Source organism: Chelonia mydas, chromosome 11, assembly GCF_015237465.2.
Source record: "Chelonia mydas isolate rCheMyd1 chromosome 11, rCheMyd1.pri.v2, whole genome shotgun sequence".
NCBI classification, from domain to species: Eukaryota; Metazoa; Chordata; order Testudines; family Cheloniidae; genus Chelonia; species Chelonia mydas.
The window spans coordinates 78,114,837-78,139,900 of NC_051251.2; the positions used below are offsets into that span (position 1 = coordinate 78,114,837).

General features: G+C 45.0%; 1 protein-coding gene across 1 annotated transcript in view; it reads right to left on the reverse strand.

Annotated features, from left to right (window-relative positions):
- Positions 1 to 17,892, reverse strand: part of LOC102941466 (butyrophilin subfamily 1 member A1) — a 37,709-nt gene extending 19,817 nt beyond the window's left edge. Inside the window, 7 exon segments of the mRNA XM_027827181.3 lie at positions 1,480 to 1,500; positions 3,821 to 3,841; positions 6,281 to 6,385; positions 12,017 to 12,298; positions 13,510 to 13,857; positions 17,806 to 17,829; positions 17,832 to 17,892. Coding sequence (XP_027682982.2) covers positions 1,480 to 1,500; positions 3,821 to 3,841; positions 6,281 to 6,385; positions 12,017 to 12,298; positions 13,510 to 13,857; positions 17,806 to 17,829; positions 17,832 to 17,871 — 841 coding nt within the window. The 5' untranslated portion in view covers positions 17,872 to 17,892.
- Between the last annotated feature and the right edge of the window lie 7,172 nt (positions 17,893 to 25,064).

Sequence of the window (25,064 nt, forward strand, 5' to 3'; positions counted from 1 at the left end):
TCCATTAGGGAGCCTGGGACCGGGAGAATACTGTCCTGTAACTACACTCTAGACATCAGGCAATGCAGCAGAGGATGCCAACAGGGTGGAGGCACCCACATGACAGATTTACATCAAGACCAGCCAGCCGTGGTTGATGGGTCATTAAGGAGAATGAACTCTGCCAGTGGGCATCTCCAGAGGATGTTGCAGAGAGCATATGGACAATGGAGGCCCAGTGACTCAGCGGGGCATGGAAGACATGTGATCCCTGACTCCATGTTTGTGCCAGTAACTTTCCATGCATACAGGCTGAGGGTATAAAAGTGGAGACGGTGACATAATTTCTTTGCCTCTTTCCTGTTCCACATTTCTGGACTACAATTTCTAACAAAGAAGAGCTTTGAACAATGGACTGAGGACCCCAGTATTTGGGATGAACCAAAGATTTATTGCAAGCTAGCAGATTTAACATCACTGCTATTATCCTGACCTACAGACTCTGAAACCAGCTGCGATGTATCTGATTCATTTTAATCTCAACTCACTTCCTTTTCAAAGCTATTAATAAACCTTTAGTTTTTAGTTACTAAAGGATTGGCTATCAGTGTGATTTTGGGGTAAGATCTGGAAAAGCCTAATATATGTGATTTCTGGTTTTAATAATCACGTGTCACAGAAGTCTGGTTTGTCTGGGTGATGGAGCTCTTGCTGTGTCCCATATCAGGCAGTGGGACACAGACTATTGGAGGGGAGCAAGTTTCAGAGCTCTCACAGAAAATGCGCTACCAGTTGCCTTCTCCCCTACCCTATAGGTGTCTAAATCCCTTAGGTACTCAAGCTTCTGCCTTTGGGCATGCACACAACTGCCTAAGTCCTGGTGGCACAAAGGTGCTTGGGGAGATACTCTGGCTAGGCATTCCCCTGTCTAGCCTGTGGGACCTGATCCAGTAGGCATGCCCAGACCACACATTACACAAAAAAAAGGTGCGAGCAACCAGATCAGGAAGAGTGAGAGAAAGTGAGTGTCTCTGCATCTGTCCCAGAATACCCAGTTGCTAGGGCACTCCCTGGGTGTGGGAGACCCAAGTTCAAGTCCCCGCTCCTAATCAGGCTGAACAGGGATTTGGGAAGAAGCTCTCCCACAGCCCAGGTGACTGCTTTAACCACTGAGCTCCAAGTGGCCGAAGCAAGTTGAAGGGGAGAGGACTGCGGCCCAGAAGAACTGGAGGGAATTTATACCTCCTGCAGCCCCAGAGAAGCCCTCTTTCACCTGCACTGGGCTGGCATCACCCACCCAATCGGAAAAAGGACAGGGTTTCTTCATGACGTGGTGTGAGCATTATGGATATAGTGAGATGGGGGGCTCTCTCTCACTATCTGGAGTTAGGAATTGCAATACTTAAGTCTCTTTTAGGACCTAGACCTTGGTGAGTAGATTAAAACAAATCAAAAGGATACAAATGTGCACAGAAGATTACTAAGAAGAATGTAACTTACGTTTTTCAGCCTGGATCTTCCCTAAGGAAAGAAGATAGATAAAGCAGAGTAAAAAAGAAATATCACAAGAATGAGCTTCTGTTTGAGCGCATACCGAGTGAAAGGACAGGTTTTATTCTAAGCATTCTAATAATGTACATAGCTATTATGCTTGGCAGAATTCCATTTTTTAAAATCTTGATGGATAATGTTTATTTTAAGCTTTTTATACTTATCTATCTGAATTCCTACAGTTGAGGGAAATTAGGGTGGTGGTGGTGGTGTCAGACAATGATTTGAGGACACTAGACAAATTCTCAGCCTTGCATGTCCAAATATACAAAGTAAAGATCCTTAAATCAAACCCTAAATTCTCAAGCAGCATTTTTATTACTTTGCCTACCTGTAAACTTCTATTGTCTACGGAAATCTTCTTTGTTCAGTTTGTACATGTATGGCAAAATCAGCATTGACCAACACGACCAATTAGAACCTTATCCTTCCAAGCTCAATTACTGTATCTCTTTAGTCGTAGTAACTTATTATAGTTAGACTTTCCCAGTGAGTACCCTATGATTATTTGTCGATGTGCTTTACATGTATGGCCAGTCCTGAAAATGTATATGGGAGTGAAGTTACTCATCTGCTTGAGGGCTGACCTATACACAACTGTAGAACTGGATGGGAAACAGTTTTCTTGCCCCTCGAAACATCTCAAGAACTACGGACTTGTTCAGCAGATCATGTTTCGTGAGACCACTCCCAAATATATTTGAGCAAACTGTATGTCAGTTATTGTTCAAATGCAACTGGCTCCCCCCCCCCCCACTGTATTCTTATAATTAAAACTCTGAATAATTTTTTTAAAAAAGTATTTTCAAGAGGTCAACTTTTCTTCCCAGCTCAAATCAAGACAAAAAGTCAAAAATCCCCTGAACTTCCACAAACTGAAAAACAGAACTTTATTCCAGTTCGTGTCAATCAATGTTCTGTTTCAATAATTTGACCATGACCGGCTAACTCCTGTTAAAAATACAACCTGCTTGGTCTTCATTAGGGATTTTACCTCTGGTTAGCTAACACATGTAAGTACCAACGTTAGCATCTTGTTTTCCTAGTGAAAATGCACATTTAGGCATCTTAGAAAATCTCACTCTGTCAACACTGACCCAGCAAATGTTTGTGCACATGCGTACGTGCATGCATAAGAGTTTGCTGGACAGGGGCATAAGGTATTTAAATATGTCCTGACTGCCAGAGATGCTGAGCACAAAGGAGTCTGTCTGAGCGATGGGTGAACATCGAGGCATTCCTCTCTCTATGGATTTAGGTGCCTAACTTCAGGCTACTATGGGTACATCTACATGGCACACTCCCTACAGCAGCGTGCAGAGTACAAACCCTGCATGCCCCCCTCGCATGGGGACAAATAGCTGTGTAGATGGTGAGTCACTGCTTAAGAGCGTAGAGTACAGGCATGCCTGAACCTGAGGGCTATGCACCCAAACAATTCTTCCCCCACCTACACAGCTGTTTTTAGCAATGTAGTGTCCTGCTGCCACCCTGCTTCCGGAGCCTTTCCTCACTGCCTCCCCCATGCCAGAGTTTTTCACTGACTCCTACCACATTGCAGTGTGGACACTGCCTGCTTTTCACTATGGCCTTGTCTACACTACCACGGTAAATTGACCTAAGTTACACTACTCCAGCTTCGTGAATAACATAGCTGGAGTCAATGTAGCTTAGGTTGACTTACTGCCGTGTCTGCACCGCCCTGCGTCGACAGGAGACGCTCTCCAATCGACTTACATTAATCTTCTCTTCCAGTGGAGTACTGAAGTCGACCAGAGAACAAATCTGCGGTTGATTTAGTGGGTTCACCTGCTAAATGACCCCCGCTGCATCGATTGCAGCAGCGTCGATCCCTGGTAAGTGTAGACATGGCTTATATATGTAGCTACCCACACGCAACATGTCACTTCAAGTGGTGTGAAGTCTAGACAGCCTATGTGTGGTTCATCAATCCTTATTTGCTCTGTCCCATCTCCACCTTGTGGCATTGGGATTGTGGTGATAAGGATTTGGTAGGGTTATGGGGCTACATTTTCAGAAAGTGTACCCCCTCTGCACATCAAGCCAGTCCAGGAGATTTCAAGTTTGGCACCCAAAAACTAAGGTATCCAAAGTCACTACTTGTAGTCACATTTGAAAATGCGGGCAACATTTCCATTCGCTTTAGGTCATGAAATGATGTCTGCCTGGACTCTCAAACGTTATTAAAATAAATTATATTAAACAATCAAATTAAAACACTAACAGACACACACAGGTATGATGTAGTGAAGAAGAGGGAATAACTTACCAATTTTTGCATGAAGGTTTCCTAAAACAAAACAAACCAGTGTAAGTTAGTATAGATTACTTAGGCTCTTCAGTTTCAGTAAATACATATCTAAAGACAAGTCTTCGTAGCCTCATGATATAGTTTCATTCTATTTTTATGCTATTAAACATTCTTAATGATTCCACTGTGGCTGTAAAAGGGCATAAAGAAGCTATGATAATAGAATAATAACATTTTACACACATTTTCCATCCACTTTCATCGTCAAGGCAAATCCACTCAGGTGTAAATCATGAAGAAACCTTGAACATCAAGAACGCTACAAATCATTCTTGAGAAAGACGTGCGAGCCTCAAAGAATGAAAACAAATTAATATCTGGATAACATGACGTGCATTTAGAGCCAGATATTTAAAGGTATTTAGATGCCAAACTCCCATTAATTTCATGGGATTCAGGCACCTAAATACTTCCAAATATCTGACCCTTAGTGTTTCTTTCATAATAACTGCATCTTGTCAGCAGTTCTCCATCTGTTTAACACCTCTTCAACTCCGAAAGCGTTCAGTTTCCCCTTCGTATCTTTGCATTACACCAGTTTACTGATGCAGAAATCAGGGTTGAAGAGTGTATCTATACACAAACCCTACTTATAATGACTTATAACTTTCTCAGGTTGTCTTTTGTCATGAACTGTCTCATGCTGGTATCCGCCCCCACACAATATTGTTGTTGTAGAAAGTTCAATGAATACTTCTTCAAATATTTTGTTTTCTATTAAGCTCTTTTTCACAAAAGTAGGTATTTAATCGTCAAATAGCCCTTGCGTATAACACATCACACACCTGGTGTATCAGCATTACCAACGCCAAGTTTTCAAATAGCCTGACTCAGGCCTCTACTCATGGGATTAGATTAAAAAGTGAGATTTAAATAAATGTTGTGTTCTTATTTGTCTACTGGGGTTTGAGCTGCTCGTAACCACGTTCATCTGGGAGGCTGCAGAACCCCCATCACTGGAGGTTTTTAAAAACCGGTTAGACAAACATGTCAGGGATGTTCTTATTTAGTCCAACCACAGAGTGTGGGGATGAAGTAGGTGACGTCTCAAAGTCCCTTCCAGTCTTACATTTTTATCATTCTATGGCTTTGACCTTTTCTCCTCAACCATAACTGTTGGTATCAGACATTTTTTTTTTAAAGAAAGTTGAGATTCTCTCACAAACAAATTTTTCCAGTTGCTGCAACTTTGAGTGGGAGAAATGAGCGAGAGACTTGCACTAAAATTGTGAGAACTGGCAACCCCGTTAGTGAGGTGTTCAGTGATCACTCAGGCCCAAATCCACAATGAGACTTATGTGCTTGAAAGCCCCTCGTCCCCCTGGCCATTTTGTGTGGCATTGGGTCTACTCTGCCATTGTATTTGCAAGAAATGGCTCAATGCAGGAGAGGGGTTCATAGAGAGACACCTCTCTCCAGCCCAAATTGAGGTGCCAAACTCAGAGATGGGGCAGGACTCAGACCACACCACTCTCCTTGGCATCTGCCACTGGCTAGTTTAGATGGCTCCCTGCCTGGCGTTCTGGCTTTTGTGGCTCCCATTCTTAGGTGCCTCGCTCCCCCCAGTCATTGACTAGGGAGCCTAACTCGGGGTTTGTGGATCACAGTGCTGTGCAAGTGATTTTCTGGGTGCCAGAACATTAGGCATTGTGATGCTCAGCATTTTAACACTTCAGTCTATTTGTGGATCCAGGCCTTAGTGCCTCAGCAGAGCAAGAGGGAGACTGGGAGGAATTACAGTGTTCTCCAGTCTGTTCCTGGGGCAGCACCCTTTGTCAGAGCAAATTACAGAGTTACAATCTGTCCTGAATTCTGTAAATCACCAGGAACACGGATCTGTGCAGGGCTCTATGTTAAGTAAACGGTGAAGCATCAGGTCTCATTAGAGCCAGCCAGGAATTGGAAGAGGGGTATGGAAAGGTGAACAAATGGTACTAGAGGCTCTCTTTGGAGGGGAAGGAGGAGGATTTGGGCTAACAAATGAAGATTGCTATTTGGATAACATGTCATTATTAGGGCCAGACCTCAAATAAATTAGTGGCACAATTAGCTAACCAATTTCCATGCACAGCTAATGTGATCGCACATGCATAACTGCTCAGACTGGGTTTATCAGGATAACCACATGTTCATATTAAAAGCATAATGCTGCACCATGGTTATAGCCCTGATTCTGCAAAACCCTTCAGCACATGCTTAATCACGTGTGTAATCACATCCCTATTCAGCTGAGCCTGGTCCTACATCATTATTATTTTCCCCTCTCCTTTCCTCACCTGCTGCACTTTCCGTGCCTGTCTCCTTTCTATGCTGTTCTGTCCTAGTCATTCCTGTCTTGTCCATTTACCAGTATCTTTTCTACAGAGGAAATCTTTTTTTTCCTCTTATCACATTGTATTCGCCTCTTTAGGCCTTTACCTCTTAATGTGAAGAGAAAAGCAGCAACGCCTAACAAAGCAAAGGAGATAACCAGGAACACGTACAGAGCCACCATCCAGGGAGACACTCTTGGAAAAAAAGGTTCTGAAAAACAAAACCCCAGAGAGATGCGGCAGTTTGGAAAATAAAATACTTGTATCTCAGAAAAATACATCCCAGCAAGATTTATGAGATAAGGGTGTAAATACTCTTGTCTGAGCAACAGAAAATACCAGAAACCGATTTTAAACATTGTTTCAGCTACATAATTTCAACAGAGTAGGGAGGGAAGAAAGTACATCAAACAAACGGAAGTGAGGATCCCATATTTCTAATGTGGAAACCATCTAGAAGAAAGAGTGGGGGAGGGGAATATGAAAGTGTCACAAAGCAGAAGTGAAGGGGGGGGAATGTATTTGTCTATTTCTCAATATACTTTAGAAATAATCCCTGCTTGTGGAGAAAAAAAAATCAGCACTAACTGAAGTAATAGCTAAACTTAGACCATGTACAAGTTAGTGATCAGAGTGCAATGGTGATTGTAAGAATGTGAAACACATAACACACACACACATGTATTCGTTTAAAAAAATACTAAAGACAGCAAAGAAATGAATGGAATAGGAGCTATTTCTGTATCCATCAGCCAAACCCAGGTTCCACCTTCGAGGAGAGTATAGGAAGGGGAGCTGCAGCTCCTTTCATTTCTCCATTAAAGGATTGGTTTAATTAATACACATAGGAAGAGAACTGGTATTGGGCTTATCAAATTCACCAACCCCCCCCACAACTTTTTAAACTTAAAGTCAATGAAGTTGAGAACATTGAAGTTAACACATATAACTAGACCTGTACAAGTGACAGACTTTTCAGTTTGCTCTCAGTTCTGGGGGAAAAAATCATTTTGGGTCAATCTGAAAATGATTTACAGAAATTCTGATGAACAAAAAAGTAAAAACTCATTTTAATTTTGAATGTTTTTCTTTAAATTTTTGCCCTTTTTAAGAATAAAATTGGAGGCAATTCGAAAAGGAAAATCATTTCAACTTGAAAAATCAAATGTTTCAAAAATGTCAAAACAACATCTTGTCTTTTGGGGAGTGTTTTGTCGATGAACAGCTGAGTGAAACCGACATGATTTTTTTTTTTTTTGAATCTGCATTTTTGCTTGGAAAAAAAGTTTCGGACAAAAAATGCACCCCAGCTCTACAGGTAACTTCAAAAGTGTATTAAAGTTCGGTTCAGCTTTTCACTTCAGGCTTGGTCCTGCCAGGTATTAAGCAGTGCGGCACTGAATAGCATGTAAGTGTAACCCCATTGACTTCCTGGACCCAGGTAACCTCTTTGGTTTGTATAAAGGATCCAACCTTAATTACAGTCTTAGCAACGTGAGCAAATGTTGAGGGTTGGAATACGTGCCCAGGTTCGGTGTGCAGTGTGTTACCTCTTCGCGGGGTGAGCATGTCGCTGTGAACAGGAATTTGCATTACAACGGGGGGAGATCCATGTGGTGTGCCCAGTGTGTTTCCTTATCTGTTGCAGGCAGAAATTCCTTGCAACGTCTGTCACTGTCAATAGAGTTATGATCCATGGACATAACTTGTGTTTCTTTTTGTGCCTTCCGCCCTCTGTGTATGGGCTGGAGACCTACTCTATCACTGCCAGTCACTGTGCCAGTGTAGGTCAGAGTTCCTCACCATCCAGACACAGACAACGTATGGATATGTGACCAATCCACTCTGCACTAGCTGCAGAGGCTGCAGATTTCTGTGCATCTCATTCAGCGAACAAGATGCAATGGCTGGAAGTTGAAAGTGGACAAATTCAGACTAGAAATGAGGCCCACATTTTTAACAGCAGGGATTATTAACCATTGGCACAATTTACCAAGGGTGGGGGGTGGATTCTGTGTCACTGGAAATCAAGATTGGATGGCTTCCCCCCCACCCCCTACAAGATATGCTCTAGTTCCAACAGGAATTAAGTCAGGGAAATCCTGTGGCCTGTGTTATGCGGAAGTCAGACTCGATCAGGGGTTCTCAGACTTTTGTACTGGTGACGCCTTTCACAGAGCAAAGCCTCTGAGTGCGACGCCCCTTATACATTAAAAACACTTTTTAATATATTTAACACCATTATAAATGCTGGCTTTGGGGTGGAGGCTGACAGCTTGCAACCCCCCATGCAATAACCTTTCCACCCCCTGAGGGGTCTCAACCCCCAGCTTGAGAACCCCTGGACTAGATGATCAGAGAACTTGGCAATGGGTAGACTGCTAGTGTGCTGAGACGACACCCTATCATTGTCTCATTGTTTATTCATACTCCCATGCCTGTCTATAGCCATCTGTTGTCTAAGCAGAGGCCCATTAAGATTTACTGGGGCCCTGGGCACAAAGGACATTTGAATCCCCTATGCCCAGGGGGCCCAGGGGCACCAGAACTGGGGGACCCAGTGAGGCTATGGCCCCCTACTTTTTAACACAGGCTTAGTAGCCTCGGGCAGGCATGGAGTAGCAGTGGCGGGGGCTATGCTTCCTGGTGGGGGAGATGATCCCATGCTGTGAAGCGCAGCCCCTTCTAGCTGTACCAGCCTCTTCCTGGAAAGGGGGCTGAGGGGAGCCTTAGCACTTCATTGTCATGGGGCCCTGCCCCCTGCTCCTCCTGTTCCCCCGAGGCCCTCCCCCCGGCGAGGCTGGAAGCCGGAGCCGGGCCATGGTAAGAGCCACCTAGGGAGCCCAGGCCACTGTGAGCAGCCCCACCACCTGCCCTGGGGGGCAGGGACACGGGCCAGGAGCTGCTCTCAGGCACCCCAGACCCCCTCCCAGGGCAGGTGGAGGGTCCAGGGCTACTCACAGTGGCCCGGGCTCCCCAGGCAGTCCTCACCATGGCCTGGCTAAGCTTCCAGCCGGGCCAGGGGGCAGAGCCCCAGGGAGAAGAGCAGGAGCAGTGGCAGGCTGCTGGGGGGAAGACGGGGAGCAGGAGTTACACTCTTCTGGCACTCGAGCCCCCCACCCTCCCCTCTGCACAGATTCTGGCACTCCTGTGAGGGCCCCAAACTGGCCAGGGCCCATGGGCCTGTGTGTTAATCCACCACGGGCTGTAAGGCCCCTGGGGCAGGGACTTTCTTTTTGTTCTGTGTTTGTACAGCATCTGGCACATGACGAGGGCTCCCTGGTGCTATAGCTGTGATAATCGTCATCATCTCTGAATCTGTAAAACCAGCTGTGACACAGAAATCCATTGGTGCCCTCTGGCAAAGGATTCGCTTCTCTGGGTCAGCAACTGCTGACAGTCCTGAAAAAAAACCCAGGAGGACTTGTGGCATCTTAGAGACTCACAAATTCATTAGAGCAGAAGCTTTCGTGGGCTACAGCATTGAATGCACTCGATGAAGTGGGCTGTAGCCCATGATGATGAAGTGGGCTGTAGCCCACGAAAGCTTACGCTCTAATAAATTTGTGAGTCTCTGAGGTGCCACAAGTACCCCTGGTGGTTTGGTTTTTTTGCGGATACAGACTAACACGGCTGCTACTCTGAAACCTGACAGTTCTGAGAAACTCAGTACACCCCACACACCACTTTCACGGTATTTATCCGTCAAGAAAATGATGTAAGGGGCTCTCATGAATACAGGGGGAAAGGAGGTAACCTTTATGTATGCCAGCCCAGTCAGTTAGCGATAAAATCCTTCTTAGTAGCTGGTCTCTACTTGCTTTCCCTGTGAAGGGTTAAAAGGTCTCAATGCTATGCAAAGGTAAACTTACAGTGGGCTGGCACCTGAGTGGGGGAACCAACAGGGAGGCTGAACCCTTTCAAACTGGGGAAATCTGCTGGGTGCAGGGTCTTTGTTCTCTGGGCGGCGGAGAGAAACCAGACAGAAAATATGCCGTCAGAACCTCGGGCCAGGTATGAGAAATCCTCGGCATCAGACTGAGACACGCCTCATTGGAACCCCTGACATGTCAGTAGATTAGAGAATGTTAGAAATTGTGGTCAGGGATCTTTTTGTTTGTTTTGGCTTGTGGGTTCCCCTGTGCTAACTCCCGGTGCGTTTGTTTGGTTTGCTTGTAACCTTTAAGCTGGACCCCAAGAACGTTATTTTTGGTGTTTAATCCCTAACAGCCTGAGTTTTCAGATGTGGTTCTCTATTTTGTTCTTATAATAAAATTTACCTTTTTTAAAAAAAGAACACTTTGATTCCAAAGTCCTTAGACAAAGGGTTTGTCTGTGCTCACATTGCTAAGGCAGCTGGTTGGTATTTTATTCTCAAGCCTCCCCAGGAAAGGAGGTGAAAGGACTTGGGGGGATATTTGCGGGGATAGGGATTCCAAGTGACCCTTCCCTGAATATTTGGTGTAAATCACTTGGTGGTGGGAGCAATACCTGTCCAAGGCAGAGGACTCTGTGCCTTGGAGGAGTTTAAACCTAAGCTGGTAAAATATAAGCTCAGTGGGTCATTCATGTGGGCCCCCACCTTCTGCACTTGAAGTGCCAGAGTGGGGAATTTTAGCCTTGACAGGGACCTAATAAAAGATTTTGTCATACTGCTCTTCCTAATAATTGTGAGATGTATGTACAGATGATACTTAAGAAGGTGTGTGTATGTACTGAAAATATGATTTAGAAACTGTGTCCCAGGCAGAGTGGACAGACAGGTTTCTTCCAGACAGGAGATAAGACGTAAATTCAGCATTGTAAGTCATGGGAGCCTTGGCTGAATACGGGGAAACAGGAATATTTAAAGAAACCTTGCAGCCAGCACCCAGGAACCAGGGAGTCATACAGACTCTGAGGACAAAAATGATAGATTCTGGGGTTTAAGAGGAAGACAAGTAAGCCATTTTGTTATTCCTCACAGCACTTTTTGCATCCATGAATGGTGGGTCCTAGCCATGTGGGTTGGTGATGCTGGAAAAGACTGTTTTAGGTGAGAAAGTACTTTAGACAAGGATTTTAGTCTCTTCAAGTTAAGTTTAGCCTCTAATAAGCATGTTATACTTTTGTTTTATGTGTAACCATGTCTGTTTACATTATCTTTACTCAGTATCTCTTAAAACTTAATCTTCGGCAAACTTATGATTGTTTTCACTATAATTATACCTCAGATGAAGTGAGCTGTAGCTCACGAAAGCTTATGCTCAAATAAATGTGTTAGTCTCTAAGGTGCCACAAGTCCTCCTTTTCTTTTTGTTGTTATAAAGGACCTGATCCTGAGTAGTATACCAATCAAGCTGTGTGTATACTGTTCCCTTGGGAATAGCGAACCTGGTAGTTACTGGGAGTGTCCAGTGGACGGGCTGGACATTACAGAGGGATGCTTCAGAGAAGCTCGGGGCCTTGGATGCCCCTAGTGTTAACCTGCAAGGTAAAGTCTGGGCTGGCAGAGCCCTGAGCAGATTGTTTGGGGGGGGGGTGACAGGCTGGTGGTGCCAGGGAGCTGACACCCAGCTTAGCACTCTCTCACTGAGACAGGTGGTAACATGGTGACTCACAGTCAAGCGTCACATTACTAATTCACCCCGGACAAGAGAAGACGAAGTGTCTGACATTTAACATTTGCAAAGTCATTAACATTAGATGAAAAGGAAGAGCGCTCATGAGACCTTTAACAGTAGCTGTCTTTGGTGCAAATACTTTCATATTATTTATCAGTCGTAATTTATTTAACCAATTTTTATTTTATGTACTTATTAATTATTGGTGACCGCTGGGTGTTGTTTGGATAGTAACTGACCTGCTATATAAACTGTCGACTCCTTTTCTTGGTTGAGGAGGGCGTTCCTGATATGACAGGACAGGCTCTGGTTAGAAGTCTCTGTTATAATGATAGAACTCTGTGTCTCAAACAGGCCGTTAGCCCCTCGGGGTTTTGTTTCTGACAGTGACGTTAAAGCCTGTCCACTGGGATCTCTCCACTGCACCTCGGGCTCTGGGTACCACCCAGCTGATCGACACACCATTTGAATCCCTCCATCCTGATAACCCTCAACAGAGATGAGAGGAGCAGAGCCCAGACCTGAAGGAAAGTGAGATAAATTGCTTTAGTTCTCTATGCTAACTTATATGAATATTCAGTATAAAATATAAATACTTAAATCTCTAATAAAAGGAATGAATGGGTTTCCCCTCTGAATTCCTAGTACTCATCATCCAGGAAACCATGGCCCAGCAAAAAACTTAACCACATTCTTAATTTTCTTTTCAAACATATCTTCCAGTGAGATGCCCCTCATTCCCTGATCACCTTCAGTTTGATCATAAGCCCCATGAAGTTTGAGTTCTGTGTAATTTAGGGGCCACCTCTCTGCTCGTGCTTCTTATCACACTTCAGATCTCTTGCACTTCAGTTCTGATGTTTTTGCCTGGGTGGTTGAGGAAGGATGTTCTCTGAGAAGGACTCTAAAGTAAGGAACTAACTTAAGAGCTAGTTGAAGTATTTGGTTTGAAACTTTTTCTGGGGAGGGTGTGGGAGGTCAATGAAAACTGGAAAACTCTGAAGGGATAATTTCAATTAAAATTTGTGTAGAAATGTTTCTGGGAGCAAAATCTCATTTCTTAGCCACCTCTAACTCCCCCCATTTCCTTGGCCTTGCAGACCCTGAATTTGATGAATTTTGGAGTGTGGTGCAAAGCGCATCTCGTCTCTCAATATGGTTTTTTATGGGATGTGTTGAATGAGGCTGGGTGGAAGAAAGTGGGAGGGGTTCAATTCATTGTGCTGGGAAGATTTGCTGTGGACAATAACTCGACTTGACGATCAAAAAGAGTTTAGGCATCTGCTGACTATTGTCACACACAAACCCCCCCACACACCCACACACACCCCACCTCCCCACACATACCCCCACACCCACACCCCACCCCCCTATCCCCCCACGCCCCCCAAACCTCCTCCAACCCCACACCCCCACACATACACACACACCCCCACCCACACCCCCTCACACACATACCCTCACACACCGCCCAGTGCAAAACAATACTGAGACCAACGGCAGGTTTCTCATGTTTTGACCCGTGGCCACCTGGGAAGTTGTAGCCTGTTAGCTGTAAAGAGGTCTGGGGTGAGGAGGAGGTGGGGACAACCTGAAATGCAGAGAGACACGTGGTGAAGATGTCAGACAATTTTTCAGGGCTGTTGGAAGCCTACAGGACAGTGTCGTGATAATACCCAAGTGAGGGTGGGAAATGTTGTGTCACAAGGAAACACCAGCCCAAGGTACTGACCTGCTACTTTCAGTTCCAACAGGGATTCTTCATGAAAAACACTTGATCGAAAAAAGCACCTGTACTGTCCTTCATCAGAGGGTCTGACATGGCGTATTCGCAAGGCAACGCTTCCATTCGCAATGTCGTCTCTCAGAAATTCCGTCCTTCCCTGATATTCCGGCATCTGCCTTTCGTTCTGAGTGTCCCCGTCGCGATAAAGGTGCACGAGTGCGTAGAACTGGGACCGGTACCACCTCACCTCCATGCTCTCAGCACTTACCCTGGGGCTGAGGTGACAGGGTAACACAATGTCCTCACCTGCAGTGGCCATGACAGGGTGGTCAGGTCCAATCACTTTAAATTGAGCTGTGAAATGTAGCAAAGAGACAAAGAAAACAAACCTGAAAACAATGAACTTTTGATGAAAATGTAATCATTACAAGCGCTGTGTTATATTTCATTATGGCTGGTCTAACACTACTCACCTCAGCTATGATGAGGAAATAATACATTGTTTTGCTAACATTAAAATAAATTCTTACAAGTATTGCAGCCCTGGACAATCCAGAACCGCATATTTGGAGCAGGGACATGAAATTTGGCAGGCAGACAGCTCTGGGAATCAGGGAGGTGACTCTTGTTGTCCCTATGAAAATCCACCCAGATTTGGCCAAGTTATAATGCTCTGAAAACCACCATTTGTGCATGTGCCATCGAGAAGATTGTTTATTTCTCATTTGGGTCCCTATGGGGGGGGGGAGGTTGACTGTTACGATCTCAAAAGTTCCGTCTTCTTTGAGCGTGCTCCAACCTCACTGTCTTTTCACTGCACGGACTGTGCTCTGACATTAAGGCCCTTCCGTCTACACTGAAAGTGATCCCAGGCTCCACTGCGTGGTGTTGGACATGAATTCCAGCATTTCCTAACCTTTGAGCGCTTGACTTTACAACCTTAACCTTCCTGTCGTGTAATTTTGTGCATGCAATAGTAGGGGGAGCTGGCAGTGACTGCTCTATGTTGGCTGCTTTTAACACTCTTTGCTCTTCGTTTTCTGGGCGTGAAGCCTCAGAAGCGCAGAGCACTCACAGCTGCAAGGGACGTCAGTGGAAAGTATCCACGGTGTCGTTACAGTAGTAAGGAGTGTTAGGCATTAAAAGATGCTGAGTTTCTACCCTGTCTCAGATGACCGCGACGCGAACAGGCTCGGGAGGTATATTACTGGGTAAAACACAAGCCCACTGACAAGTGAATTAGTTTAAATACACGGTGGCAACGTTTATTGGATAACAAAGTTACACGGTGACTGAGGAACAGAGCAAACGTTTTTGCCCGTGAACGATTCAAATTATACAGCTTCTTAGGCGACAAGGAAGGGGGGGGTACAGACCTAGAAGTAATGGATGTACTTTTAAATGACAGGAAAATTACATACATACCACACGGCCGAGCCAACTGACCAGCAGTACAGACACCAATTGCATGGTAGGCGTAAGGCGAGCTACAATAAATACGACACGACACGGGCCGGCACTAAGGGGAGGATTCTCTGAGCTGAGGGATGATCAGTCTCTTTGCGGACACACGGGAACTCTCCCCTCCCCCCACGCTTGTTGGCTGTTGTATTTTATGGGGCTTTGTTGGGGTCGTGTCGCTTTGCTATAGGTCGTTTAGCTTTTCCGCCTTCCCGGTTGGCGCCCTTTACGTCAGCGGGTTTGCACACGGCACCCTTTGGTGTACGTGACAAGAACCTGCCGTAAGCTGGAGGCTTTTTCTTGTTTCCTGTGGTCGGTCGACAATTGGCCAGCCCGGTATTTTTTTTTTACTTTGTGTTGCGACAAGATCCTGAGTCACTGTGGGGTGTTGCACTTTACTTTTCAGTTCCCCATCTGAACAATACTTACCCAACTACTTCTCTTGAGTGTTACAGAGATTAATTAGCTGTCCATAGAGTGCTCCAAACATATAAAAATGTGACCTACCCTGAAATAAATGACACCTCAGATGTCTCACATTGGGGCCTACATTTAATGGTGACCTTTGCAAATTTTGTCCTTAATCACTCCGTGTCTCAGTTTCCCACCGCTAAACTAGTAATAAATAATAACACCGAACACCCCTGTTTATTCAAATGGCCCGAGGGCCACCTGAAGCTTTTGAATAACCGGGTGTTCGGATAAAGGGAAGTGCTGTTTTGAACTGTGCTGTTGGGCTCGCTGATGAGAGAGGAGACCTGACTAGAGATGCCACTGCAGATACAAGGAGTTGCCCGGACAGCGGTTTGATCTGGACGCAGTGTTGCAGCCACGGAACCACAATGTGAGAGGATACGCTGTGGCAGTCATGTGGCACGAATGAGGCTCCCTGCTGTAAATGGCTCTCCTTGTTATCTGAACCCCCAGTGTTTACGGGGGGGACACACTGTGGATTTTCAGATAAAGGGAATTCGGATAATGGGCAGTGTCCTCTACTCTGCTATCTCACACCAGAAATGAGAAGATCAAACATTCATGTTTGTGAGGCACTCAAGATACTTCAGTGATGAATGCCCTAGAAAAGCCCACAAGGTCATTAATTCCTCATTCAGCGCAATGAGGCATAGCTCCCGCATTCCCTGAGCACCATCCATCCTCTGCCCTGAATACATGAGGAAGGAGACTGATGGGAAATTAACACGTGACTTTGTATATACAAGGGAGCTGAATTAATGTTGCACCTGCAATCATAAATCTGGCATTTCCTAACTTTTGAGTGTTAGACTTTGCACCCTAAATATATATTACACCCCCAAACAAAACAAAACAACCCCCCTTTTAACAGAACAGTAACATTGCAAACCCCATGACAGAAGCTCTCCACGTTTCCCCAGGCGTATCTATCTTGCGGATGTGTGTACGGGCCCCTGATACCACAGCCTCAGCGCACTTTCAGCTGCTCATTCTGTGTGGGGTAACATGCTCCGTTTCACCATAATGCTGGCAAGTCTCGGTATCCCTACATGCTGAACCTGTCTTTCCTTCCTCCTTGCCCCTGCCCAAAATCCCATCAGTCAATGTTGTATTTCAGGCATCCCCCTTAGGAACAGAGAAAATGTCGGCATTATTCCAGCCTGCTTTAAAGCTTGACAAACTCATATCTTTTGTACAGAAATTTGGTAAATCAGGAACAGAGCTGTCAGGATTTGTGGGGTGGGGAAGGAGTAACTATTCGTGTAACATTGTTTAACACGGTTGCTGAGAAACCTCAATGCCAGAGGCATGTAGACAGGCTCCAGTGCCTTTAACCTAATGGTTCCAAGGCCATATTGAATAGAAGAGGGTGGATGCTTGACACACGCCTCGATTCAGAGCCGAATGCCTCGGAGATAAGCCTATTGGTAACACTCAGGGCTATAGATTAGGGGATATGTATATCCAGATAATCACCCTGTTTGCTACGGCATCCCAGGGGAAAGGGATAGCCCCCAGGAAGTGGACCCCCCCCAAAGCATAAAGACACCTACCCTCCAGACATGCACAAAATGAATGCGTCCTCCTTTTGGCAGCACAATATTAGAGGAAGAGGCAAGGTTGCTAGAGGGTGCTAGGACACCAGAGAGACAGAGGGAGGAAACTGAAACAATGAGGTATTTCGTTGATGTTTACTTATTTTTTTCCCTGACCCACCGCTCCAGCTGCACCAGGCCGTGGTTCGGTCTGTCCACCTTAGATGTCTAAGGACCGGTGCAGAATGTGGCAGAGCACTCGTTTCATCTCACCGGGAAACTTCACCTCTCAGCTCTGTGATCTGCTCAGGCATCCAGTGCAATTCAAGGTGGTTTTGATCTAAGTCCTGTGGAGTCCAGGGCTTGACTACATAAGAGATTGTGTTGCCTCGCTACGTCATACCATGGCAGATCATATCAGCTGGGCTGCTTGACATAACCGCTCTCTGTGCTTAAATGGAGTGCCAGGGAACTTTCAGAGAAAGGTCCTTGATGCTTCAGCTTCCTTTGCTCCTTGGTCTGGCTGACTCCCCGATCCGTGATCTTTAGTCCAGGCTGCCAGCCCAGACCTAACTATTCCCCTTGATTTTGGGAAAGGACAAATTGAATCAAGAATGACTGCGTTTAGATGGAGTGGGAAGATTTCTTTTCCAGATATAAGAGCAGTTTGCAGTTATAGTTTGTGTTTGGTTATGTATAAAATGTCATTGTACATGTTCCTAAAGGTTGGAATTGACACATATCCATATGCTAAAGAGATTATATCTAATCTAATCATCTATCGATCTACCACGAGAGCAGAAAGCACACTGAAGCCATGGGAATTCCTTACCTGAGTCCACTTTGTGACCGGACGAATAATGAAGAACATGATGTAGCCAGGCAGAGAGGAGCTCATTACAGGGCCATGAGGGAAGGAGGGAAACCTTCATTTCCTTATAACTATATCAGGACAGCAAGAGAGAAAAATGAGCATAATGCAGAGATTGTGACAAGAGAGAAAACTGGAGGCTGGAGTATGAAGAATAGATGAATACTTTTTGCAAAAATTCTGTATTTTTTCATGATCTTTGCTATTGTTTGACCAGCTTATAAGAGATCATCATTTTTTTCAATTAAATCTCAGCAAAAAAGTGTATTGACCAACTCTAAAGGACATGGCCTTCTGAAAGAGTACAAAGGTAAGTAACTGTTTTGATCATCACTGTAAGATTTTACAAAAAAGCTGAAATCGTATTGCCTCACCTCTTCTTTAAAGCTGTGTAAGTAACGGAGTTTGGTGGCAGTCCCAATAATAATAATAGGAATATTTATTTTATTTTTTTAAAGTTAAAATATTCAGCTTGACCCAAAAATCTTTTTTTTCTTTTTTTACAAATTTCAGCAAATCAAGAAGTAAATAGGTATAAACATTTCACATTTCATTTGATCCAGATCATATAATAGATCATAGAAATGTAGGGACTCGATGGGCCCCCAGAAAGCCATGAGTCCATCTTCCAGGCTGAGACAGGATTAAGTATGCTTGAAACGAAACATTTAATTTCCTTTGTTATTTTAAAGCCTTGTAATTTAAAAAATAAAATAAAATTGAAGTAAAATTCTAAATGAAAAGTCATTTCAAATAAAAAATCAAAGCACTGAATTTCAAAAATCCTGAAATGAAACTTTTCATTTTTTCTGATGTTTTTCATTTTGTTTTTCTTTTTACCGAAACAATTCAGTGAAATCAACACAAGGTAACTCTGAGCGCTTCCCGTCGAGTCTCCCATCACCAGCCAGTCGCAAATCAGCTACATGCCATTGTGGGGCAGTCTCATCATACCATCCTCTCCATAAACTTAGCAAGCTCAGTCTTGGCGTCTGTTAGGTTTTTTGCCCTCACTACTCCCCTTGGAAGGCTGTTCCAAATTCACTCCTCTGATAGTTAGAAATGTTCCTCTTATTATAAACCTAAACTTGCTGATGGTCAATTTATATCCATTTGTTCTTGTGTCCATTACTGGCACTTAACTTAAATGACTCCTCTCCCTCCCTGGTATTTATCCCTCTGCTGTAGTTATAGAGAGTAATCATATGTTCCTTCAGCCTTCTTTTAGTTAGTTAGGCTCAACAAGCCAAGCTCTTTGAGTCTCCTCTCATAAGGCAGGTTTTCCATTCCTCGGATCATCCGAGTATCCCTTTTCTGTACCGGTTCCAGTTTGAATTCATCCTTCTTAAACATGGGAGACCAGAACTGCACACAGTATTCCAGGTGAGGTCTCACCAGTGCCTTGTATAACGGTACTAAAACCTCCTTATCCCTACTGCAAATACCTCTCCTGATGCATCCCAAGACCGCATTAGCCTTTTCCACAGCCAATATCACATTGGCGGGTTCATAGTCATCCTCTGATCAACCAGTACACCCAGGTCTTTCTCCTCCACTGTCACTTCCAACTGCTATGTCCCCAGCTTATAGGAAAAAATTCTTGTTGTTAGTCCCTAAATGCATGACCTTTCACTTTGCACTATTAAATATCATTCCATTTCTATTATTTCAGTTTACAAGGTCGTCCAGATCATCTTACTTATATTCTGGTCCTCTTCCATATTGGCAATGCCTCCCAACTTATTTGTATCATTGGCAAATTTTATTAGCACATTCCCACTTTTTGTGCAAGGTCATTAAACGAAAATGTTAAATAAGTTTGGTCCCAATACTGATCCCTGAGGAACTCCATGAGGAACCTCCCTCCAGCCTGACAGTTCACCTTTCAGTAGGACCCGTTGTAGTCTCCCCGTTTACCAGTTCCCTTATCTTCCCTTGCTTCCAGATATTGGAGAACAGGCCATGTTTTTCCTGACATCGCTTGTCTATTTTGTAGTTTGTTAAACATACAAGACTGACAATTCATGAGCCAGTGTTTGGAATGAGTAAAAATATTTGCAAGTCAGGACCGGCTCTCGGCACCGGCAAAGCAGACATGTGCGGGGGGCGGCGCAAATTCCAGGGGCGGCGTCCGGCCACCCCCCTTTTCATTTATTTTTTTTTTTGCTTGGGGCGGCAAAAAACCTAGCACCGGCCCTGCTGGGAGTGTCTCCTCTAGGGACATTAGCGCCTTTCAGGACCTTCTCCCCAATAGGCAAGGCTGTGCTAAATCCACATCTTCCTATTTGCTTCGCAATTTACATCTTCACAGCGCTGAAAAAATCAATCGCTACCATTCCCTGTTGCAGCAGGTGAGCGAATGTTAATAACCCACTTTTGGCAGGCACAGGAAACTGAGACACAAAGAACTTGACCCTTCACTCACTCAAGACCGTGGTGAACCCCCATTGACATCAATGCAGGCAGGGTCAGGCCCAAGAGTGGGGGCAGGGAGGAGAGTTACTTTCTCCAAGATTTTATTTTTTTAATATTTATTATTGTAAAGAAATTTATTTCACCATGTGACTCTCCACCCATCAGACTATGCAGCTAAAGAGCAGGACTTTGGGGAGGGGGAATCCTCCCCCATCATGGGGCTGGGTCCTAGGAATCCAGCATGGCCTGACTCTCACAGCCAGTTCGCCAGCCTAACTGGGGACGAAGGCGCACCCTGTGGTGCAGAGATCCCTCTTTCCCTTCGCCATGCACCCCATGGGGTGCTGAAGTGATGTTGCTCAGGGCTCTGTGCTGACCCTTTACATCACAGGTAGCTTTCTCACATAGGAAGGATGCTGCTTCCCCCGGTGAGAATCCCCGGATCACACCTGAATTGTAAAGAGACAGGACCACCATTCGCTACAGTGGCAGAGCTGAAGTTAATTATCAGATATTCCTGGCCCCTTGTGCCTGTCCTCAGAGCTGGACCATGCTGCGGCCTGAATTACAGCAATAAACAAATGTAAATACAGCTAAGAGGAGGTGTGTTTGTGTTTCACCTACCTGTTTAAACTGGCAGAAACTGCTCAGCAGAGTCAGTCTGTGGGGACTTCCCAGCTTCTCCTTCCTCAGAGTCAAGCCAGAAGGGCTTTTTTTGTTTGTTTTTTGCTTTTTTTCCATTACATATTTCCAGTTTTGTTTCAGGGCATTAAAGTTTTCCCCCAGCTCCTTGATGTTCCTCAGATCTTACAGACTTTAATTTTGAATGATTTTTAATCAGCATTTCATACACCCCTCTCTGCTGCAGTGAGAGGGTGAATGTGAAAGTGGAAGAGCACAGGAGGAATTCAGAAAAGTCACATGGTTTTGTGATATTTAAAAAAAAACAACCCAGCTCTTTTTAAAGAAACACACACAATTGTGACAATCCACTAGGGATCTCAGTCCCTGTTCTTGGCTTGGCTTCTGTGATGCTGGAAGACCAGCTGCCAACTCATGCCAAAGCCCCAGGCCAGTTCACTTGTGCATTAGTATAGATCAAAAGTGGTTGTAAATTTATTTGGTGTTTAAACTTCATGAAAACTGTGGGATGTTATGTGCATTGTTTTCACTTATCTGTATCCTGATAGACTGTAATAGAAAACATTTACATTGTATATACCCCTGTAACTAAATAACCCATCAAATGAGAAAGAAATAATCATGCAATGCAAATGAAGCACTTTAGCAGGAAAGTGCTAATTCACGCACATTTGAAGGCGAACGGTAATTTTGTGCGATGATCAGAGATCAAAGACTCAAAATGGGCTTCTCTCTCTCCACCAGTCAAAGAAAAAGCCCACCTGGTGGTGACACTGTCAGCTTGTTTCCTGTGAAAGGAAGCTATAAGTATGTGTAACCCTTCTGCCAGGTGGAGTCGGCAGCAACCAGGGCCAGGTTCAATATCTAGAGGTTCCTTTTCAACAGTACAACACAAAACCGTCTCAAGCCCACACCCAATAACCTGGAAAAATTACACACCACTCCTGGGTGCCTCTTAGAGGCAATCCTTCCCCACTCGCAAACACAGAGTCTGAGTGTAATAAAGAAACTTTTAATGAAAGGAGGGAAGTCACCCGACATTAATTAGGGAAAATGCTGCAAGCAGGATTCATCATAAACATAAACCTGTGAGCAGGACGCCCACCTCCACTGAATGGGGCAGTGTCTTCTGCCTCATGTTCTACAACCAAAAGTTCCTTTACTGTGCCCCCCCCCCCCCCCCCCCGCTCCCTCACCACACCCCACTCCACTCACAGTGGTTGCCCTTCCTCAGTAGGACCCAAGGTTCAGAGGTGCATCTGCGTGAGTTCACCTCCCACCCAGGGAAGAAAGCACCTGGCTTTCTCTGCCATCTGAGCACTTGCTCTGACTGACTGTGTCAGAGTTCCCTCCCCACTCTGAACTCTAGGGTACAGATGTGGGGGCCCACATGAAAGACCCCCTAAGCTTATTTCTACCAGCTTAGGTTAAAACTTCCCCAAGGCACAAATTCTTTGCCCTTGGAGGGTATGCTGCCACCACCAAGCGATTTAACAAAGAATCAGGGAAAGGACCACCTGGAGTTCCCATTCCCAAAATATTACCCCAAGCCCTTACACCCCCTTTCCTGGGGAGGCTTGAGAATAATATCCTCACCAATTGGTTACAAAGTGATCACAGACCCAAACCCCTGGGTCTTAGGACAATAGAGAAATCAGTCAGGTTCTTAAAAGAAGGATTTTGTTTAAAAAAAAAAAGGTAAAAATCACCTCTGTAAAATCAGGATAGAAAATTACTTTAGAGGGTAACAAAAGTAACTTTGAAACTTACAAAAAACAGGAATAAACCTCCCTCCAGCAAAGGAAAAATTCACAAGCAAAACAAAAGATAATCGAACACGCCTTGCTTGGCTTTTACTTACAATTTTTGTAATATGAGAGACTTTTAGGATGGTTTATAGTAGAAGGAGTTTTCTGACCTGATGCTTCTCTCCTTCCCAAAAGAACACACAAAAACAAAGCCTCCCCTCCCAGCCCCCAAGATTTGAAAGTATCTTCTTTCCCCATTGGTCCTTTTGGTCATGTGCCAACCAGGTTATTTGAGCTTCTTAACCCCTTACAGGTAAGGAGGAATTCTATCTAGGCTACACTTTGCTGTACGGCTATGACAGGCCGCCTTGCCAGCTACTGTTCCTCAGTGCCCGGCCACTCCCACCGACCACCTGCTTGCCATTCCCACCAGCCACGATGCAGGGGCCTGTGCCAGTAGCAGGGATACCCTCAAGGGAACCCTCACCACCCTTAGCCCAAGAAAAAGTCCCCTCTGCCCCTGTCCCTGCCATGCCAACTCTCAATAGGCATGACAAAGTTATAAGACCAGCAAACAAACAAACTTATGAGAATTCCTGCAGTTTATAACATCTGGAGTGGGCTTTGCTGCAACGACAAATTATCTGTGGGTGGGGGTAGGATGTGAGCAGGATCTGAATGAGCTGTCCCTGGACAGCTAGCTGGGAAGGGGAGAGACTTCAGGAGCAAACTGTATTTACATGAACACACCTACGCTGCCTAGATATCCAGCATATAGAGCAGTGTGGCTCAAAATGATCAACTTTGGCTGGTGTTGGGTTACAAATCACTTTAGTACTGAATGAAATGTTGTTGTCTTTATTGTTTGAGTAAAGGGGAGCAGAATAGTGCTTAGCCTGTCCCAAATGAGGGGGTCACCCTCAGCTGAAAGGACCTTGTTAAGCCAGGGGCTTGAATGCCAGACCCCTGTGAAAGCAAGAGGGGTAGGGATGTGACTGGGCTCCAGTTCTGTGTAAGAGTAAAACTCCTCCTTATTAAACACAATGAATAAATAGCAGCATTTCAGCTAGGTTTTGCACTAAGAGCTATAACTCACATTTGTGGAGTGACATAAGGGCTGACATCTATCTACACAGCCACCATTTACTTAGCAAGGTTCAAAGGTGGCGTCTTCAGCTGCCGAACTCAATGTTTCTATTTAACCGGCTGAGTACTCAACATCCTACAGTCAGAGCACATAAATTACAGGACACAATACATATGACTTTTTTTTTTAACCTTAGCTCTGCTCTGGTGGGGCTGGGGCATTCATCTGCAAAACAGCCACAGTGATTTCCTTCCCCTTAAAGAAATTCTTCAGCCAACAGCATCCAGGGAACAGCAGGGCTGGGGGAAGTTAAAGCAGCATCTCTGCTTTCCTCAGCTCAGATGCCACAATATCTCTATTAACCGTGTTGCCAAATTGCTGCATCATTGTACCCAGGAACTAGTCACATCCCCAGCGGCATCTATAGTGATCACAGCTTCCCCAGCACAATTGAATTTCTGCTGCTCATCCCAGGTGGCCTCTTCCAGGCCCCCACAATGGGTCCCCAGATTACCTTCCTCAGCCAGACTGGACAAGTGAACTGAGAGCCTTGTGGACTGGAGTTCTTTGCTTATCCCACAGCCTGTACAGGGCAGGAGCCCCAGCATCCACTCACCCACCCATGCCCACTTCCACGGGGCTCAGCCCTGACCTCAGAGAGAGAGAGGAGCTCCATCGAGTCCTTGGCTTCCCTCCTGAGGCTAATGACAAAGGGTGCAGGGCAGACTTCACTGGTTATGTTTGTGTGTGACAGGGACACCTGCCCCACTAGGGACCAGGCTGAGACCCCAGCCCCTTCCACCAGGCCCGTGAGCGGCCACACATGGACTTTCAGCCACTGCCCAGGTCAGTGAGGTTTATGCTATTAAACTGACATGGACCAGCTAGGGAGGGGAGGAGCTTTACTTGTTTACTTGTTTGTTTACTTGTTTACTTTACAGTTCCCTCAGCTTCTTCTCATAAGTCATGTGCCCCAGCCCCCTAATCATTTTCATTGCCCTCTGCTGGACTCTCTCCAATTTGTCCACATCCCTTCTGTAGTGGGGAGCCCAAAACGGGAGGCAATACTCCAGATGTGGCCTCACCAGTGCCGAATAGAAGGGAATAATCACACATGGCACACTTTATATAAGATTTCTTGCAATTATATAACAGTGGTAGCAACAAAGATCTATATGGTCATATTTTAGTCATATAATGTCACAGGTGCCTGATGAGGTCACTACTGATTTTGGATTTCTTGAAATGACAATTGAAATGCAAAAGAATAATATTTAGAGAAGTTAAACTTCAAGGTACAGGTAAGACTCAAAGTAAATGTTAATAAT